Below are 16,275 nucleotides of genomic sequence, written 5' to 3'. Positions count from 1 at the left end.
GGGGGCGGGGCCGCGGCCGGGAGGCGCGTCTCCAACGGCTCCCGCGGCCGTTCGAACGCCGTGCGGCCGGGGTTCGCTGGTTCCCCGCGTCCTCGGAGCGTCCGATGCTTCCACGCCCGGAGCTCAGGAGAGGGTCCGAGGCTTCCGAACGCGGACGACAGCGCGGCGTGCGCTTGTGTCAGGTGGGTCGGCTTCCCGGCTACGACGCGGGCGGCGACTGCTCCTGGGAAGGTGAAAACGGGCCTACCTGGGGGAGTTTTCCTTTTCCCTCCCGGCACGTTCGGACGCCCCTCGTACGGGCTTCACCCTTGGCTGCGCGCGCTGCTCTGCAGGGTTGTGTTTCACTTGAGAAATCCGAGAGGTGGATGTCATATTTTCCTGTCCTTCCAGGTGAACGTAGGATCAGTCCTGTCAAATTGAGATTTGTTGGTAACAGGACAATACAACGTAAGTCTACGGCCGCCTTCCAAGATGAGGCATCTTTTCCCACCACAGCCCGTCCTATGACATACAAGGTTTATAAACGACACCTGTTTTTCGGTGTCGACGGGTGTACGTGCGCGTCAAGCTACCAGCGCGTCAGTAAGGCCGGAGGATGATCTCGTCAGGGCCTGTGGGTAGCGTGATATACTTTTCCACATATGTACAGGCACTGGAGATAGACTTTTATAACTACTCTAAGTTGAAGAGAAGAAAAATCTTCATTTGACAATAAATGGTCCAGTAGGGAGGAAAAAAATCTAAAAGCGCCTGTATTCATTGCTACTTAAGAAGTGGTAGGGAACTGTTACATAAAAAATACACAAGATGCTGTACGTGAAACGTGATTTAGTTGAAACAGTATCGAGTGACGTTTTAGAATTTATCCAAATTGTACCCTTTTTTCCTTCACCATTCCGTAGGAAGCTAGAGATGTTGAAAAGATAAAGCAGAATGGGGACCTGATCCACTGAGTTTTGTACGGGACGGTCTTCTCACTAAAGCAGAAGCAAATTTGTGCAAACGAAAGGGGAAAAAAAACAAAAACATTTTCTCTGCGATTACATAGCGTCTCATTTAATTTCCTGCCACAGTTTCTTACAATAAAGTGAGGGCTTTTAATCTTCCTCCTTACACCTGAGGAATTTTGAGTGGAGAATAAATTTACCATGCTATTTTAGCTGGATGAGGGGAAGAAAGGGCAATTAAGCAATCATTTATTCACTGAACATATTGAGCTGCTGGAAGTGCTTTCCAGCCCAGAACATAGTACATTGAGACTCCTAACCTTTTGGAGCTTGAGATGTGGTCAGAATTCTAGAAGGGTGATGAAAGAGAGATGCTACAATGACAAAGGTAAATACGATCTGAAAAAGGATAATTTTAAGATACAGAAAGATCTATACAGGAGCAGTAGAGATTTTAAAGCCTTAATTTTTATTATATCACATATTAATATGTATTTTAATACATAATGATTATATGTTTTTATTATTAATAATGTGGCCCTTTATCATGACTTCTATGTGCAAAGGCTAGTAGAGAATTTCACAATCTAGAGATACTTGAAGAAAGAAAAACCTCATGTATTTCTATGCATTAACTTGTCATGCCATTTTGATTTCTATGGTTGTGATGTGAATGTGTTTTTAAAATTTTATAACTTGTGAATGGGAGAAGGAGATAACCTTTATTTGGTAGTAAATTGCCATTAAGAAAATACAAGAGACTATAATGATACCAATTTTATCAGATTTCTAGAGCTTGTAACTTGATTATGTAAGTTCAAGCAGCTCATCTTGAAATTAATCTATAATAAGTTAGAAATTGCAGTGTGACATAATTAAAAGGTCTTTGGATCCTGATGACTTAAGTTCAAATCTTGTTTCCAACATTTAGAGTTTATGTGACCTTGAGCAAATTATTTAATTTGCCTTATTCTTAGTTTCTTCATCTTTAACATAGAATAAAAATACTTAATGCATGCACAGTATTGATAGAAAGATTAAATGTGCTTAGAAAAGGGAAACTTTCTATTTCCGTGGCTTTATACTGCAGAGAAATTCATTGTTTCTGGGGTTTTATTTTGTTTAAAATTACTGTGAAAGATTGCACAACATTTGTGATAAATAGAAAATTAATGAGTTAAATTCTACTGGTGTGAGAGTGTTTTGACTGATACCACAGATTCTTTCTTGCAAGGTGCAAGAAATTCACTTCTTTTTTTAAAGAAATGGAATCTAGTTCATCAGACTACTGTAATAAAGACAATGAAGAAGAAAGTTTGCTTGCAAATGTTGCTTCCTTAAGACATGAACTGAAGATAACAGAATGGAGTTTGCAGAGTTTAGGGGAAGAGTTATCCAGGTAAGAAAGTAAAATCACATATGAACTTCAGAATATGACTTTAATTTATGAATGTAAAATGTATGAAATTATTATATATTGTATTTCTAATATGTATTTAGAATAGGAAATAATGTTCTGTGATTTTTAATGTAATTATTGGTTTAGGAAAAAATAGAAATATTAGAGAAGCATTTATACATGAAGTAAACACCTTTACTATATTAGGACTCAGAGAATAAAATATCTGTCCTGGGCTTAATTAATCATTTATTATTATGATTTTTTTTGAATCTTAAGTAATCCTAGCATACAGTCTCTGGACTATGCAGATTGTTAGCTTAAAACTCATTACCGGGGATCCCTGGGTGGCTCAGCGGTTTAGCACCTGCCTTTGGCCCAGGGCGTGATCCTGGAGTCCCGGGATCAGGTCCCGCATCAGACTTCCATCATGGAGCCTGCTTCTCCCTCCTCCTGTGTCTCTGCCACCCTCCCCCCCCCCCATGTCTATCATGAATAAATAAATAAATTCTTAAAAAAAAAACTCATTAGCAAAAAAAAAACTCATTAAAATTTATTAAGAAATTTACTTGAAACATTGCCTTAAGTTCATAACTGAATGTGATTTCTAGCAGAACTTCAGGTGCTTTTCTTTCTGTTTTCTTATTTAATGTGTAGAAATTTGAAGTGAATACCTAAATTAGGAACTAAAATGTATTTTTCTTTTTTCTCTAGTGTTAGTCCAAGTGAAAATTCTGATTATGCCTCTAATCTCTCAAGGTCTGAAAAATTCATTCTGGAAGATCTTTCTCAGCCTAACCCGCTTGGACTTTTGAATCACTCACCTTATAAAAGAGTTTGTAAAATGTCCACTGGCAGTACTGATTTTCAAAAAAAGCCAAGAGATAAGGTTATTGTTTTTAGACCTGTCTACTTAAAAGTAGCTTTAGTTGTAGATCTGTCTACTTAAAATACTTTTTCTTTGAGTTTTTTTCTCTAAATGCCTTATTTATGTTTTCCATAGTCTTTTTACCATTATGCTCAAGACTCTTGAATTTAAATATTATGGTTCTTGTGTCCTAACAAGAAAGAAGTTGCTTTAATGTATATTATTTTTAAACTTCTATATTTATTGCCTTTTTGCAATTAAATGTTTTGTTTTCTTAAGTAAATTGTAACCTCTGATTTTTGGCACTCTACATAGTAGATAATTATTTACTAAGTGGCTAAAGTCTATAGTAAAAAATATACTTTATTAAGTGGTTAAAATATATAGTAAATACACACACACACACTATATATATATATATATATATATATATATATATATATATTTAGTCTGGATCGGGTGTCATATGATAGCATGGCTCTGTTCTCTTTTCATTATCCCTAAATTTTGTAGATTATCTGAGACATCTTTACTGGCGTGGAACTCTCTCCCTCTGTTTTTCCTATTCAGTCCTATTGTCCACGTCCTTGCGATTACTTCTTTTCCTTATTCAACCCTTCAATTTCCCTTTCCACTTTTTTCTTCCTATTCTCTATCAGCTCACTGCCAGGTATACATGCATATGGTTGCATATGCACATCATTACATTTTTCATAAAAATGTGCTCTTCACACTTCAGAAAACTATCAAGTGGGAGGTTTTCTTTTTGTGAGGAAGCTCCTTAATGAAGCTATGTGAACCTGCAATATAGAAAATGAATTCAAATTCCATGTGTACAAGGATTGTGTAATTCTGGGTATTTTGACCTCTACCCTAACTCAAATTGCTGATCATTTTTGTTACATATATGCTTTAACTGAAATCATTGTGTTTTACCGTAAGCAAAATCAAAAGACTAATGACAAATTGGAGGGGGAAAATATTGGTAATGCCTATTAAAGATAAAGAGCTAATCTCTTTAATATGGGTTGAGCTTCTAGAAAGAAAAGATCAACAACCTAATAGAAAACTGGACAAAACACGTGTGAAAAAGGAAATTAAAATGATCTTCAAACAAATAAAAAGGTGTTCACTCTCATTCATAATAAGAGAAATTCACAAAGTATTCTTAGGCACCAGTTTATATCTATCAGACATTTGATACTGTGTTTTGCTGGTGAAATTAAGAGAAGATAGGCATTCTCATTAACATTGCTGGTAGCAATGCAAAATGATACAACCTCTATGGAGGTGCATTTGATAATGTTTCCCCAAATCACAGATGTGTTTACCCTTGACATGGAAATCGCATTTCTAGAAAAATATGTGACAAGTATGCCTGCATAAGTACAAAATGAGGCTTTTGTTGCCATAATAGATTAGAAATACTTCAAGTGCCTAGTATAAGAGATTGGTTGAATAAACATGCAATGGAAATTGCAGCTGAGGTGGGGGGATGAAAGAATAGGAGTTTTTAACTATATTGATTGTAGAGAGATTGACAAGATATATTTAAGGAAAAATGCAAGGTACAAAATGACATATATAGTACCCTAGTTTTTGCATAAGTCAGTGTGGGGGTGGTTAATTTGTATTGCTTGCAAATGAAGGTGGAAACATGAAAGACTAGGTTTAAATAAGACCATAATTTAACTCTTTTGTATAGGCAGTTCCCTATTTTTTTGCTGTATGACTGGTATCTATAAAAATTTATAAATAAGAAACTTAAAAAGGTGCCTGGGTGGCTTAGTTAAGTGTCTGACTTCATTGCAGGTCATGATCTCTAGGTCCTGGGGTCAGAACTCCAGTTGGGTTCCATACTCCGCAGGGAGTCTGCTTCTCCTTCTCCCTCTTCCTCTGCCCCTCCCCCAACTTGTGCTTACTGTCTCTCTCTCTCTCAAAATCTTTAAAAAAAAAAAAAACAAAACTTATTTTGATTACTTACCTACTAAAAATGAGAATGAGGCTTTTTTTTTTTTTTGAGAATGAGGCTTCTATGTGTACTTTTTCTTTTATGTAGTTTTGACTTGAATTGCATGTTTTTTTAAAAAAAAATCATGTCTTAAAACCTCAACCCTCAAGATAACTAAAGTGATTTATTATAAAATATATATTCAAAAGTATAATAAATTTATCTGTTATCCATTTTGTTGTTGATGGTCATTTGGATTCTTTCCATTTATTGTCTTTTACAGACAAAATAGTTGTGAATATTTTTATATTTTCAGGTGCAAAAGTTTTAGATTTATACCCAAGAGTAATATTGTTGAGTCTTAGCATGTTCAACTTTACTGGATAATACCAGAACTTTCCCAGAGTGCATTGTTTCTGAAGCTGTACTATTTATGTACTCCTCCGCCAGCAGTGGAGGAGAGTGTTGATTGTCCCACACATTCCTCACCAATACCCACTAAATATCTTAACTCATTTTCTCAGCTACTTAGTCATTTTACTAATAATTGTTCATCATTTTTTCATTAATTACATATAATGCTTAATGAAATATTCCAAAATAGCTTACTCTTTTTTTCATTTTTTAGATGTCTTTTTCATCTACCCCCATGGATCAGGAGATCAGAAGTCTTCGAGAGAAACTTAACAAACTCAGACAACAGAATGCTTGTTTGGTCTCACAGAATCATTCTTTAATGACTAAAATGGAATCTGTCCATTTTGAATTAACACAGTCAAGAGCAAAAGTATGTTTCTTCAAGTGGTGACTATGCTAATAGAAAGTAATTGGAATCATTTTTACATTTATAATTGGAAACATATTCCATGTACTGCCTTAATGTGTTGTTTATAATATTTATTATGATATGGGATCAACATGTTATGGAATCAATTTTACATGAGTTTAGTATCTGATTTAGGAGAACTTGTATAGTGTGTGCATTTACAGAAGTCCTAGTTTCTTAAAATCTTAAGATTACTGATTTATGTGGTTTTATTTCTTATACAAAGGAAATACAGCTTATTTTTTTATTCCTTTTTTTTTTTTATTTTTTATTTATTTGAGAGAGAATGAGCACAAGCAGTGAGGTGAGGGAGAAGCAGACTCACCACAGAGCAGGGAGCCTGACTCAGGGCTCAATCCCAGGACCCTGATCATGACCTGAGTAGAAGGCAAATGCTCAACTGACTAAGCCACCCAGGTGCCCCAAAAATGTACCTTATTTATCTTCCTTTTTAAAGTAGTACATTCTCATTGTTGAAAACTTTAAACATAGAAAAAAAGGAAAGGGAGAAAGATCACCCAGTTTCCACGAATGAGAAACTAATTTATTGGTTTATTACATATTGAATCCAGACTATTGGAATAGTTTTCTTTTTTCCTGTATTTTTTACTTTGTCTAAGCATTTTCTGATACGTTTACTTGGTTTTTCTTTTCTTTTTTTAATATTTATTTATTCATGAGAGACCCAGAGAGAGAGGCAGAGACACAGGCAGAGGGAGAAGCAGGCTCCATGCAGGGATCCTGACGTGGGACTTGATCCCGGGTCTCCAGGACCACACCCCGGGCTGAAGGTGGTGCTTAACTGCTGAGCCACCTGGGCTGCCCATTACTTGGCTTTTCCAATGATCATTTTTTTATGGTACCATTGTTTCCTTATGTACTTATACCATGATTTAATTAATAACTCCCCTCTTTACATGGCTTTCTATTTTTATTTTATTCTTTTAAAGTAATCTCTACACCTAGTATGGAGCTCGAACTCATAACTCCAAGATGAAGAGTTGCATGCTCTTCAGACTGAGCCAGTCAGCCATCCCTAGTGGTTTCCAATTTTATGCTGTATGATTGATATTATACAAAAAATTAGAAACGAAAATGTCCAGTAATAGAGGGATGGAAAATTATGATATATCCATATAATGAATTGTACAAAACTTTTTTTTGAGGTAAATATGAGTTCTATGATACAAAGTTATTTGACTTTTATGAAACATTATGAAGATTAAATGATAATAATATATGAAAAGGCACCAGTGTCTGCATATAGCACTCAAAAAACTGTTACTAATGGGACACCTGGGTGGCTCAGCGGTTGAGTGTCTGCCTTTGGCTCAGGGCGTGATCATGGGATCCGGGATCAAGTCCCACATCAGGCTCCTAGTGGGAAGCCTGTTTCTCACTCTGCCTGTCTCTCTCTTTCTCTGTGTCTCTCATGAATAAATAAATAAAATCTTAAAAAAATGTTACTAACATATTTAATGGTAGAGAATCATTATAGAACCATACCCGTAGGCAGTGATCCGTTATGCTTTTTATTAAAAGAGTAAATGTGTTTATATGTTCGTGTGTATATGTATAGATATTTATGATGTATATAAGAACATAAAGACTGTGCTCCACATTACTGTTGATAACTTTGAGGGATTGGAATGTCGTGCAATGAAGCTTTCACTATTTACTTTTATAGATGTGTTGTTTTAAGTAGTAGGATTATGGGAGATCTTTATTTTTCTTTTGTATTTTTTAAATAGGATGGAATTTTACAATGACCAAATCACAGGGAAAACTTTTTTTTCCAGGATTTACTGTACTCTGCATGTAGTATTCTACTGAGGTTTTTTTTTTTTTTTAATTTCTATATTTAATTTTTTTGAGGGAAAAATATATTGGTTTTCTTGATTTCTCATAAGGTTTACCTTTTTGGTATATTTGTTTGCCATGTATATTTCTTTATAATTTGTTCACCTTTTCTGTTTATCAATTGTTTTAATTTTTCTACCATAATTATAGAGTTTTTCCGTAAGTCATAATAGTTTATTTAAAAACAAAAAGATATTAAGAGAATTTTACTAATAATCACAGAACTGATAATAGCATTTTCTTCCTTTCCTTTAATATATAGATACATCAGTGGTTATTTATTCCAAGTAGTAGGATAGTTGTTTATATTTTGCTTCCCACTTTAGCATTTTCTACATTGCCTAACAGAGTATTTTTTAGGGAGACTCCCTTTTCTAGGGCAGGTCTCAGCTTTTAATGTTGTGTATTTACTACTACTGAAAATTTTGTGCTGAAATTCCTCATTGTACCAACCAATATAATAATAATTTATCTTTTTCAATGTCAGCAGTTACACTTACAAAGCAGGCATCCTGCTCTTTCCGAACTTACTGCCCTCCAAGGCCTGTTGTCCAACTGCTCTTCTGGGAGTTGCCTTGATATTTTAGGTTGGATCTACTGTTTTCTGGATCCTGTGTCTTATTCTTTCTTACTTTAGTCTTTCTTTAATTGGAACATATTTTCTAGTAACCCCATTGCATGTCTGAAATGTCCTAATTTCTCCCTCACATTTGATTCTAGGTTGAAAATTACTTTACCTCAGAATTTCTAGGACATTACTTTGTCTTCTGCTGCTTCTCTGAAAAAAAGTGTCTGTTGCCATTGTGAATCAGTTGTCTTAGTAGAATTTGTTTTTTCCATTTGTTTTTCCTTTCATGATAGTTTTAAGGATCTTTCCTCTTTTCTTGGTGTTTTAAAATTTCAGAATGATATGGCTTTGAATAGACTTTTATTCAATGTAGTAGATAAATGAAGACCCTTTCAGGCTTTAATCTTGTGTTCTTTGGTCCTGGAAATTTTTCTTATGCAATTTCTTGGATAGTTTTCTTCCCTCTATTTTTTTGTTTTTGTTTTTCTTTTTAATAAATTTTCCCTCTGTTTTCTTCTGTTTTTCCTATTAGGTGAATATTGGATCATCTTAATTGGTCCTTCTAACTCTTTAACCTTTTAATCTTTTAAGGTTGTTTTTTTTTTTCCTCATGTTTTCCATCTCCTTGTCTTCCCACGATACTTTTTAGATTTCCTCAACACTGTCATCCACACCTCTGTTGAATCTTATTTTAGCTGTCATATTTTTTCATCTTCCAGAGCTTTTTCACATTCTCTGGTTCTTTGTTTTGTATTGAATAATATCCTGATGTGTTATCCTCACATAGCTTTCTGAAGATTTAATGATATGTTTGTGCATATTTGCTTTGCTTGCTGCCAGTTGCCTCTTTGTTTTTGCCTCTGATTTTTAGGTTAGAAGCTTTTTTTCAGATGTTAGTGTTTTAGCTATTTATATTTAAGAGAAAGGCACTTACATGCTGTTTGGGAGCTCTGTGTATGAAGGTAAAGTTCGTTGTCCAGTGAGTTTCATATGTTGGTGATGCCTGGGGAGATGGCTCTTTTGTAGGGAGATACTCTGCCTTTTTCTTTGAGGCTGTTGAATTTTTCCAGCAAAGAATCCTTTGATTTCCCACCTGTGGGATAACTCTAAATGAGATGAAGTAAGTAGTTGGAAACTGTTTTATATTTAATTTGTTTATAACTACCTCATCCCTGCTCATGATTCTATGTAGTGTCCCAGAGTCCTAAACCTTTCCCATTCAGTTTTTCTAGATAATAAATTTTCTTTCTTCGTAGTAGGCCATAATTTAACTGTTGGTATTTGGGGAATGAGAAAAAGGGTTGACTTACTAACAGAGATTTTTTTTTAATTTAAAGATTTTTTTAATTTATTCATTCATCAGAGAGACACAGAGAGAGAGAGAGAGAGAGAAAAAGAGAGAGAGGCAGAGACACAGGCGGAGGGAGAAGCAGGCTCCATGCAGGGAGCCTTGTGTGGGACTCAATCCCAGGCCTCTAGGACCTCTCCCTGGGCCAAAGGCAGACACCCAACTGCTGAGCCACCCAAACGTCCCTCCAACAGAGATTTTGAGCTATATTCCAGGTTTTCTTTCCTGGCCCTATGCTTTTCTGTATTTTCTAGGTTTTCTCTAGTAAGCATGTATTCTAAAATTAGGTTTTAAATTGTAGAAAGATTCAATTGGTATATTTTATTCACTTTTAAAAATGATTTAATCCTTTGTATATTTAATTTTCTGATTTATGTGAAATTTATCTTCCTGGATGATGTCAGTAGGGATTCTTTTATCCCCGCCAAAATAGCTAATCGATTGTCTTGAATATTAAGTTGAGGATAATGGCAAGAACTTACATGCTGACACTGGTTTGTGATGATGACACACCCATGTAAATGTTGATCAAAGGAATAGATAGGGTGAGCTTCACATTTGACCAGTGATTGGGAAGTTATATTGACACCCTCATCAGAACAGGGAAAAAAACAAGGACCAAGTAGATGAATGTCTTCGAAAAGAATTACTCTTAGAGTTATCGGTTTTGTTTTAGGTTTCTATGCTTGAGTCTATTCAACAACAGGCAGCCAGTGTGCCAATCTTAGAAGAACAGATTATAAATTTGGAAGCAGAAGTTTCAGCGCAAGATAAAGTTTTGAGGTGAGTATACTTTTTATGGCTTTAAAATTTTTATTTCCTGCTTTTGCTTTTTGATATATCTTGTGAAATCTTGTTCCCCACCCCAATTTTTAGCATCCTATAGACTGTCTTAGAACTAATGGAACCTGTTCCACAATCCATTATACCTCCTCTTGGCTCCAGGATGCATGCAGTTTAAGGGGACTAAAAAAACTAAAGCTCAGCTGAGATGCTTATTTGAGATGCTTTAATTGGATATGAATTTTTTCATTTGTTTTCCTACATAGTAGTATATACTGGTGCTTAAGTTGGGAGTTCAAGAAATAAGATAAAAAGGAAGCAGGTACTTTATAATTTTATTCCTAGGTATTTTATATTTTTGGTTGTTGTGAATTTGTTCTTTGATGGTATTTAAGAAGGCTGTTGCTTTTTATGTAATGTATAATTACTTTGTAATTAGACTATTTGTCATACTCTTTTATTCTAATAATTTTTCATTTTGGTTCTCTTTGATTTTCCAGGCAGCTAATGATATTATCAGCAAAAAGAAAATACCATCTTTCCTTTTCAAAATTTATACTTACTATTTTTTAATTTTTCTTTATGTAACTGTCAGAGAAATCATTAGTTATAGTGCTGATAATTCTTACCTAGTTTCTGAACTATATGGTTATGCTGCCAATACGTGACTATGAAACAGAATATAAGCTGTTATTTCAGATATATACATTATTTCATTCCTTCTAAAGACTCTTAGTAGACAAGCGATGAATTTTGTCTATTAAATATTGGTTTCTCTTATCTCAGTGATTTAAAGTGATACAATTTCTAATGTCGAGCTATTCCTGTATACCTGGAATAATCTCTTGAATAGCCTTTAAAAAATATCGTTTATTGGGGTGTCTGGGTGGCTCAGTTGGTTGAGTGTCCGACTCTTGGTTTCTGCTCAGGTCATGATTTCATGGGTTGTGAGATGAACACCCTCCGCATTCCCCACCTCATCAGGCTCTGCGGGGTTCTGTGTGATGGTTCTCTCCCTCCACTGGCACGCACATATGTGCACACACACTCTCTCAAATGAATAAATCTTAAAATATATATATATACTTTATTTTATAGAGAGGCAGAAGATAAATTAGAGCAGAGCCAGAAAATGGTGATTGAAAAGGAACAAAGTTTGCAAAAGTCTCAAGATGAATGTATAAAGTTAAAGGTGGACTTACTTGAACAAAGTAAACAAGGAAAGAGGTATGTCTTTTTAAAGCAAATTGTTTTTGTAGAGGGAAAAAGAATATATTACCTATTTAAAATTATAGCTGATTTTTCTCTTTCTTCTGCCTGTGTCTCTGCCTCTCTTTATGTCTCTCATGAACAAATAAATAAAATCTTAAAAAAAAAACCAAAAGGGATGCCTGGGTAGCTCACTGGTCAAGCATCTGCCTTTGGCTCAGGGTGTGATCCTGGAGTCCTAGGATTGAGTCCCACCTCAGGCTCCTTGCATGGAGCCTGCTTCTCCTCCCTCTGCCTGTGTCTCTGCTTCTCTTTCTGTGTCTCTCATGAATAAATAAATAAAATCTTTTTTTTAAATAAAATCTTTAAAAAAATTATAGCTGATTTTTAAAATGAAAAAAATTTCAGAAATATAGCAGAATAATTTTAATGTTCTTTTTGTCTATTAATTTTTTTATTTTTCATTAAAAATTTCATGTTATTGGCATTCTGGATTGGGATTAGAAGCCTGATAATGATTATCAATGTAATATTTGCTTATTTCTGAAATTAAGTTGTATACCTACATAAAATTCATGAGGAAGTATACTTGGGTCTTCCTTTAGAAATACATAAGTAATGCAAAAGCATGTTTTAAGATAAAGTTTTGTAGGTAGCCTTGACTAAGGAACCATTAACTCTGAATGTCAATTGAATAGAAAACTAATATTTAAAATTTTTTTGTGTAGTAATATTTTCTAGTACCATAATATAAATATAGCAGCTTTTATTTTTTTTTAAAATTTTTATTTATTTATGATAGTCGCAGAGAGAGAGAGAGAGAGAGAGAGAGAGAGACAGAGACACAGGCAGAGGGAGAAGCAGGCTCCATGCACTGGGAGCCTGACGTGGGATTCGATCCCGGGTCTCCAGGATCGCGCCCTGGGCCAAAGGCAGGCGCCAAACCACTGCGCCACCCAGGGATCCCTATAGCAGCTTTCACACAGGGTAAAATAATAATCTGCATTTTAATCTTAAAAAAAAAAACTTTTTTTTCAAGATTTTTAAAAAATTCCAGTTAGTTAACAGACAGTTTGGGAATACTAGCTTCAAGTGTGATGAATTTAGTGCTTTATCACTTACACAAACCCCTAGTGCTCATCACAATTAAGTGTCCTCTTTAATACCCATCACGTATTTAACCCACCCTCACTCACCTCCCCTCCACCAACCTTGTTTGTTATCAATAGTTAAGAGTCTATGGTTTGCCTCTTTTTTCCTCCCCCGTGTTCATCTGTTTTGTTTCTTAAATTCCACGTATGAGTGAAATCATACAGTGTTTGTCTTTCTCTGACTTATTTCATTTAGAATAATATACTTTAGCTCCATCTGCATCATTGCAACTGGCAAGATTTTATTCTTTTTGATGAATGAATAATATTCCATTGTATATACATACCACATCTTCTTTATCCATTTACTAACTGATGGATAGTTGGTTTTTTTTTTTTTTCATAATTTGACTATTGTTGATAATGCTGCTAACCATTGGGGTGCATGGATACCTTCAAATCGATATTTTTGTATCCTTTGGATAAATACCTTGTAGTGCAATTGCTGGGTCATAAGATAGTTCCATTTTTAATTTTTTTAAAAGTAAACTCTATTTTTAACTTTTTGTGGTAGCACCATCCTGTTTTCCAGAGTGGCTGCATCAGTTGACAAGGGTGGAGAGAAAGGGGAACCCTCATAACACTGTTGGTGGGGGGATCCCTGGGTGGCGCAGCGGTTTGGCGCCTGCCTTTGGCCCAGGGCGCGATCCTGGAGACCCGGGATCAAATCCCACGTCGGGCTCCCGGTGCATGGAGCCTGCTTCTCCCTCTGCCTGTGTCTCTGCCTCTCTCTCTCTCTCTCTTTCTCTCTCTGTGACTATCATAAATAAAAATTAAAAACAAAACAAAAAAAACACTGTTGGTGGGAATGCAAAAGAGTTTTTTATCTTCAAAAACCATACTATGATGAAATAAGGTTATGAAGAAAGTTTTTTTTTAAGAAAATATTTTTTGGAAAGTTGTCATATATAGGTTAAATATTTGTTTGCATGCACATTTAAGTTTCAAAAACTGCTCAAAATCCATAAGTCATTTTTTATTAAAATGAATTTGGAAGAATATTTTCTCAGCAACATTTGGTTAGTCTAGTTCAAATTTCAGTATATGTTTGGAAGATACTATTACTTTATGGAAATATTTAGGCTTTGGAGTCAGCTAGATTTATTTCTCAGTGGCTCTGTTTTATTTATAATATAATTATAAGTAATATATAATTAAAAATAATTATAAATAATATAATTATTAGGCAGATTATTTAATCTTCTTGAGCCTCAGTTCATCTGTTAAATCAAGATGATATTTCTATACAAGGATTTAATGAAAAAAGAAATGTGAGATGCTTCTTAATGTGGCTATTTTAAGTTTAAACCGTGGGGTTAAATGTTCTGAAATTAAGACTTATTCAGATAAATTTTTATTTATTTAAATTTTTAAAAAGATTTTATTTATTTATTCATGAGAGACAGAGAGAGAGAGAGAGGGAGAGACAGAGAGGAAGAAGCAGGCTCCATGTGGGGAGCCTGATGTGGGACTCGATCCCAGGTCTCCAGGATCAGGCCCTGGACTGAAGACAGCACTAAACTGCTGAGCCACCTGGGCTGCCCTATTTATTTAGATAAATGTGTTGTACATGGTTATTTGAAATAGTGAGATGGTAATACACAAAGACTAGCTTCATAATATAGCTAAGAAAAAGTGCGGAAGAGTAACTAGTTGTCTCTGTAAAACTTAGGATAATTTTTATGGTAGAGTATTGACTTTGTTTTCACAAAGTGAATAAATGTGGGTGGACACATTCTGGACATGTGCAAAGGCATAGAAGTATAAAAGAGCATCACTGCTGAAGAATATGTAATTTTGTGTACTTATAAATGGATAGATGTAGTAGGAAGTGAGGCAAGAAATACAGGCTTGATCTAGACTATAAATGCCTTTTTTGTAATGCCAAAGGACTTATATTTTAATCTGGAGAGCATAAATAGGCAATTGAGGTTTTTAGGTAGAGATGTGACATCTAAGTATCTGGAGCTTTTTAAGGAAGTAGAATGGCTATTGGCATTCTGAAATTGAAACCTTTGCAAGGACATTTTTTTGGGGGTGCAGATTAATCATAATCATAATAGATTAGAAAGCTAGTGTAAAGGAAGAGATTGTTTATCTTTATGCTGGTTATGAGACATACCAAAAGTATAAGGACACAAAAATTGAAAGCAAAGGAATTGAAAGAAATATTTCAGGCAAATAATCACTAAAATAAAGTAGATATAGCTATCTTAATATCACACAGAATAGATTTAAGTGCAACAAGCATTACTAGAGTTAAAAAGGACTCTTATAGGGGTGCCTAGGTGGCTCAGTTGGTTAAGCATCTGACTCTTGATTTCGGCTCAGGTCATGATCTCATTCATGGTTGTGAGATTGAGCCCTGTGCTGGGCATGGAGCGTGCTTAATATTCTCCTTCTGTCTCTCCTCCTTCCTGCTCCCCATGTCTCTCCCTCTTTAAAAACAAAAACAAAACCTTTGTATATTGTTTAAGTAATACTTAAGCAAGAGCCCTAAAGATTCTAAAGTTGTATGAATTTAATAGTAAAATTTCAAATGGAAATGAACAAGTCTGTAATACAGGAACATTTTTACACATTTACTAGGAATTGTTAGACTAGTAACAAGAAAGCAAGAAGTTGAAGAGTTGAATGATAATTGATAATCTTGGTCTAATGTATGTATATATGGAATCCTGTACCCAACAATTTGAAAATTCATATTCTTTCAAGCACTTCTAGAACATTTGTAATCTTTTACATCACTGTGCCAGAAAGTATGAGTTTCAATAAACACCAAACGATTGATGTTGTACATATTACCTTCTCAGACTCTAGTACAATTAGGTTAGAATGTAATCCCCCCAAATCATGTATATTCAGCAATTTAAAGCCAGCCTTCTTGCTACTTATCGACCATTGAAGAAATTAGGATAAAGATTAGAAAACTTTTAGAACAGAGTGATATTAAAAATATCACAGCTCATGGGCTGCAGCCAAAGATATTCTAAGGAAAATTTTTAGCCTCCTATGCATATGTTAAAATTAATGTATGAGTGGAAAAAATGAACTAAAACATCTAATTTATGTAGTCAAGAGAAGGACAGTAGAAGAAAAAGCATCAAAAGAAAAATAGAAATTAGGAATATTGAAATAATAAAAGATGAAATGGTTGAATAGAAAACAGAATCACTAAAACCTAAATCTGATTCTTTTCATAATGACCAAACTAATGGGTATCATATTAGATTAATCAAGGAGACAAGGCACAAAAGGAATATTGGGATTGAAAAGGGAATTCAAATTACAGATTTAGCTATGATTTAAGAAATAAGGCCAAATACTATGAACCATTTTAGGATGGTAAATATGAAAACTTAGAC

At 34.7% G+C, this 16,275-nt stretch overlaps 1 protein-coding gene across 19 annotated transcripts in view; it reads left to right on the top strand.

Annotated features, from left to right (window-relative positions):
• The first annotated feature begins 12 nt into the window (after positions 1-12).
• CCDC18 (coiled-coil domain containing 18) overlaps positions 13-16,275 on the top strand; it is a 101,550-nt gene continuing 85,287 nt past the window's right edge. For 7 of the 19 annotated variants that reach the window (XM_072754595.1, XM_025996515.2, XM_025996516.2 and 4 more), the window contains exons 1-6: positions 105-447; positions 2,211-2,346; positions 3,061-3,235; positions 5,794-5,952; positions 10,444-10,550; positions 11,649-11,777. In XM_072754595.1, coding sequence (XP_072610696.1) covers positions 105-447; positions 2,211-2,346; positions 3,061-3,235; positions 5,794-5,952; positions 10,444-10,550; positions 11,649-11,777 — 1,049 coding nt within the window. Of the gene's footprint in view, positions 448-510; positions 614-2,181; positions 2,347-3,060; positions 3,236-5,793; positions 5,953-10,443; positions 10,551-11,648; positions 11,778-16,275 lie in introns of those variants that run through there. The other 12 variants (XM_072754606.1, XM_072754605.1, XM_072754602.1 and 9 more) reach the window with 9 other exon arrangements.

This window comes from Vulpes vulpes, chromosome 3, assembly GCF_048418805.1.
Source record: "Vulpes vulpes isolate BD-2025 chromosome 3, VulVul3, whole genome shotgun sequence".
Lineage (NCBI taxonomy): Eukaryota > Metazoa > Chordata > Mammalia > Carnivora > Canidae > Vulpes > Vulpes vulpes.
This window is presented reverse-complemented; position numbering and strand designations above follow the sequence as displayed.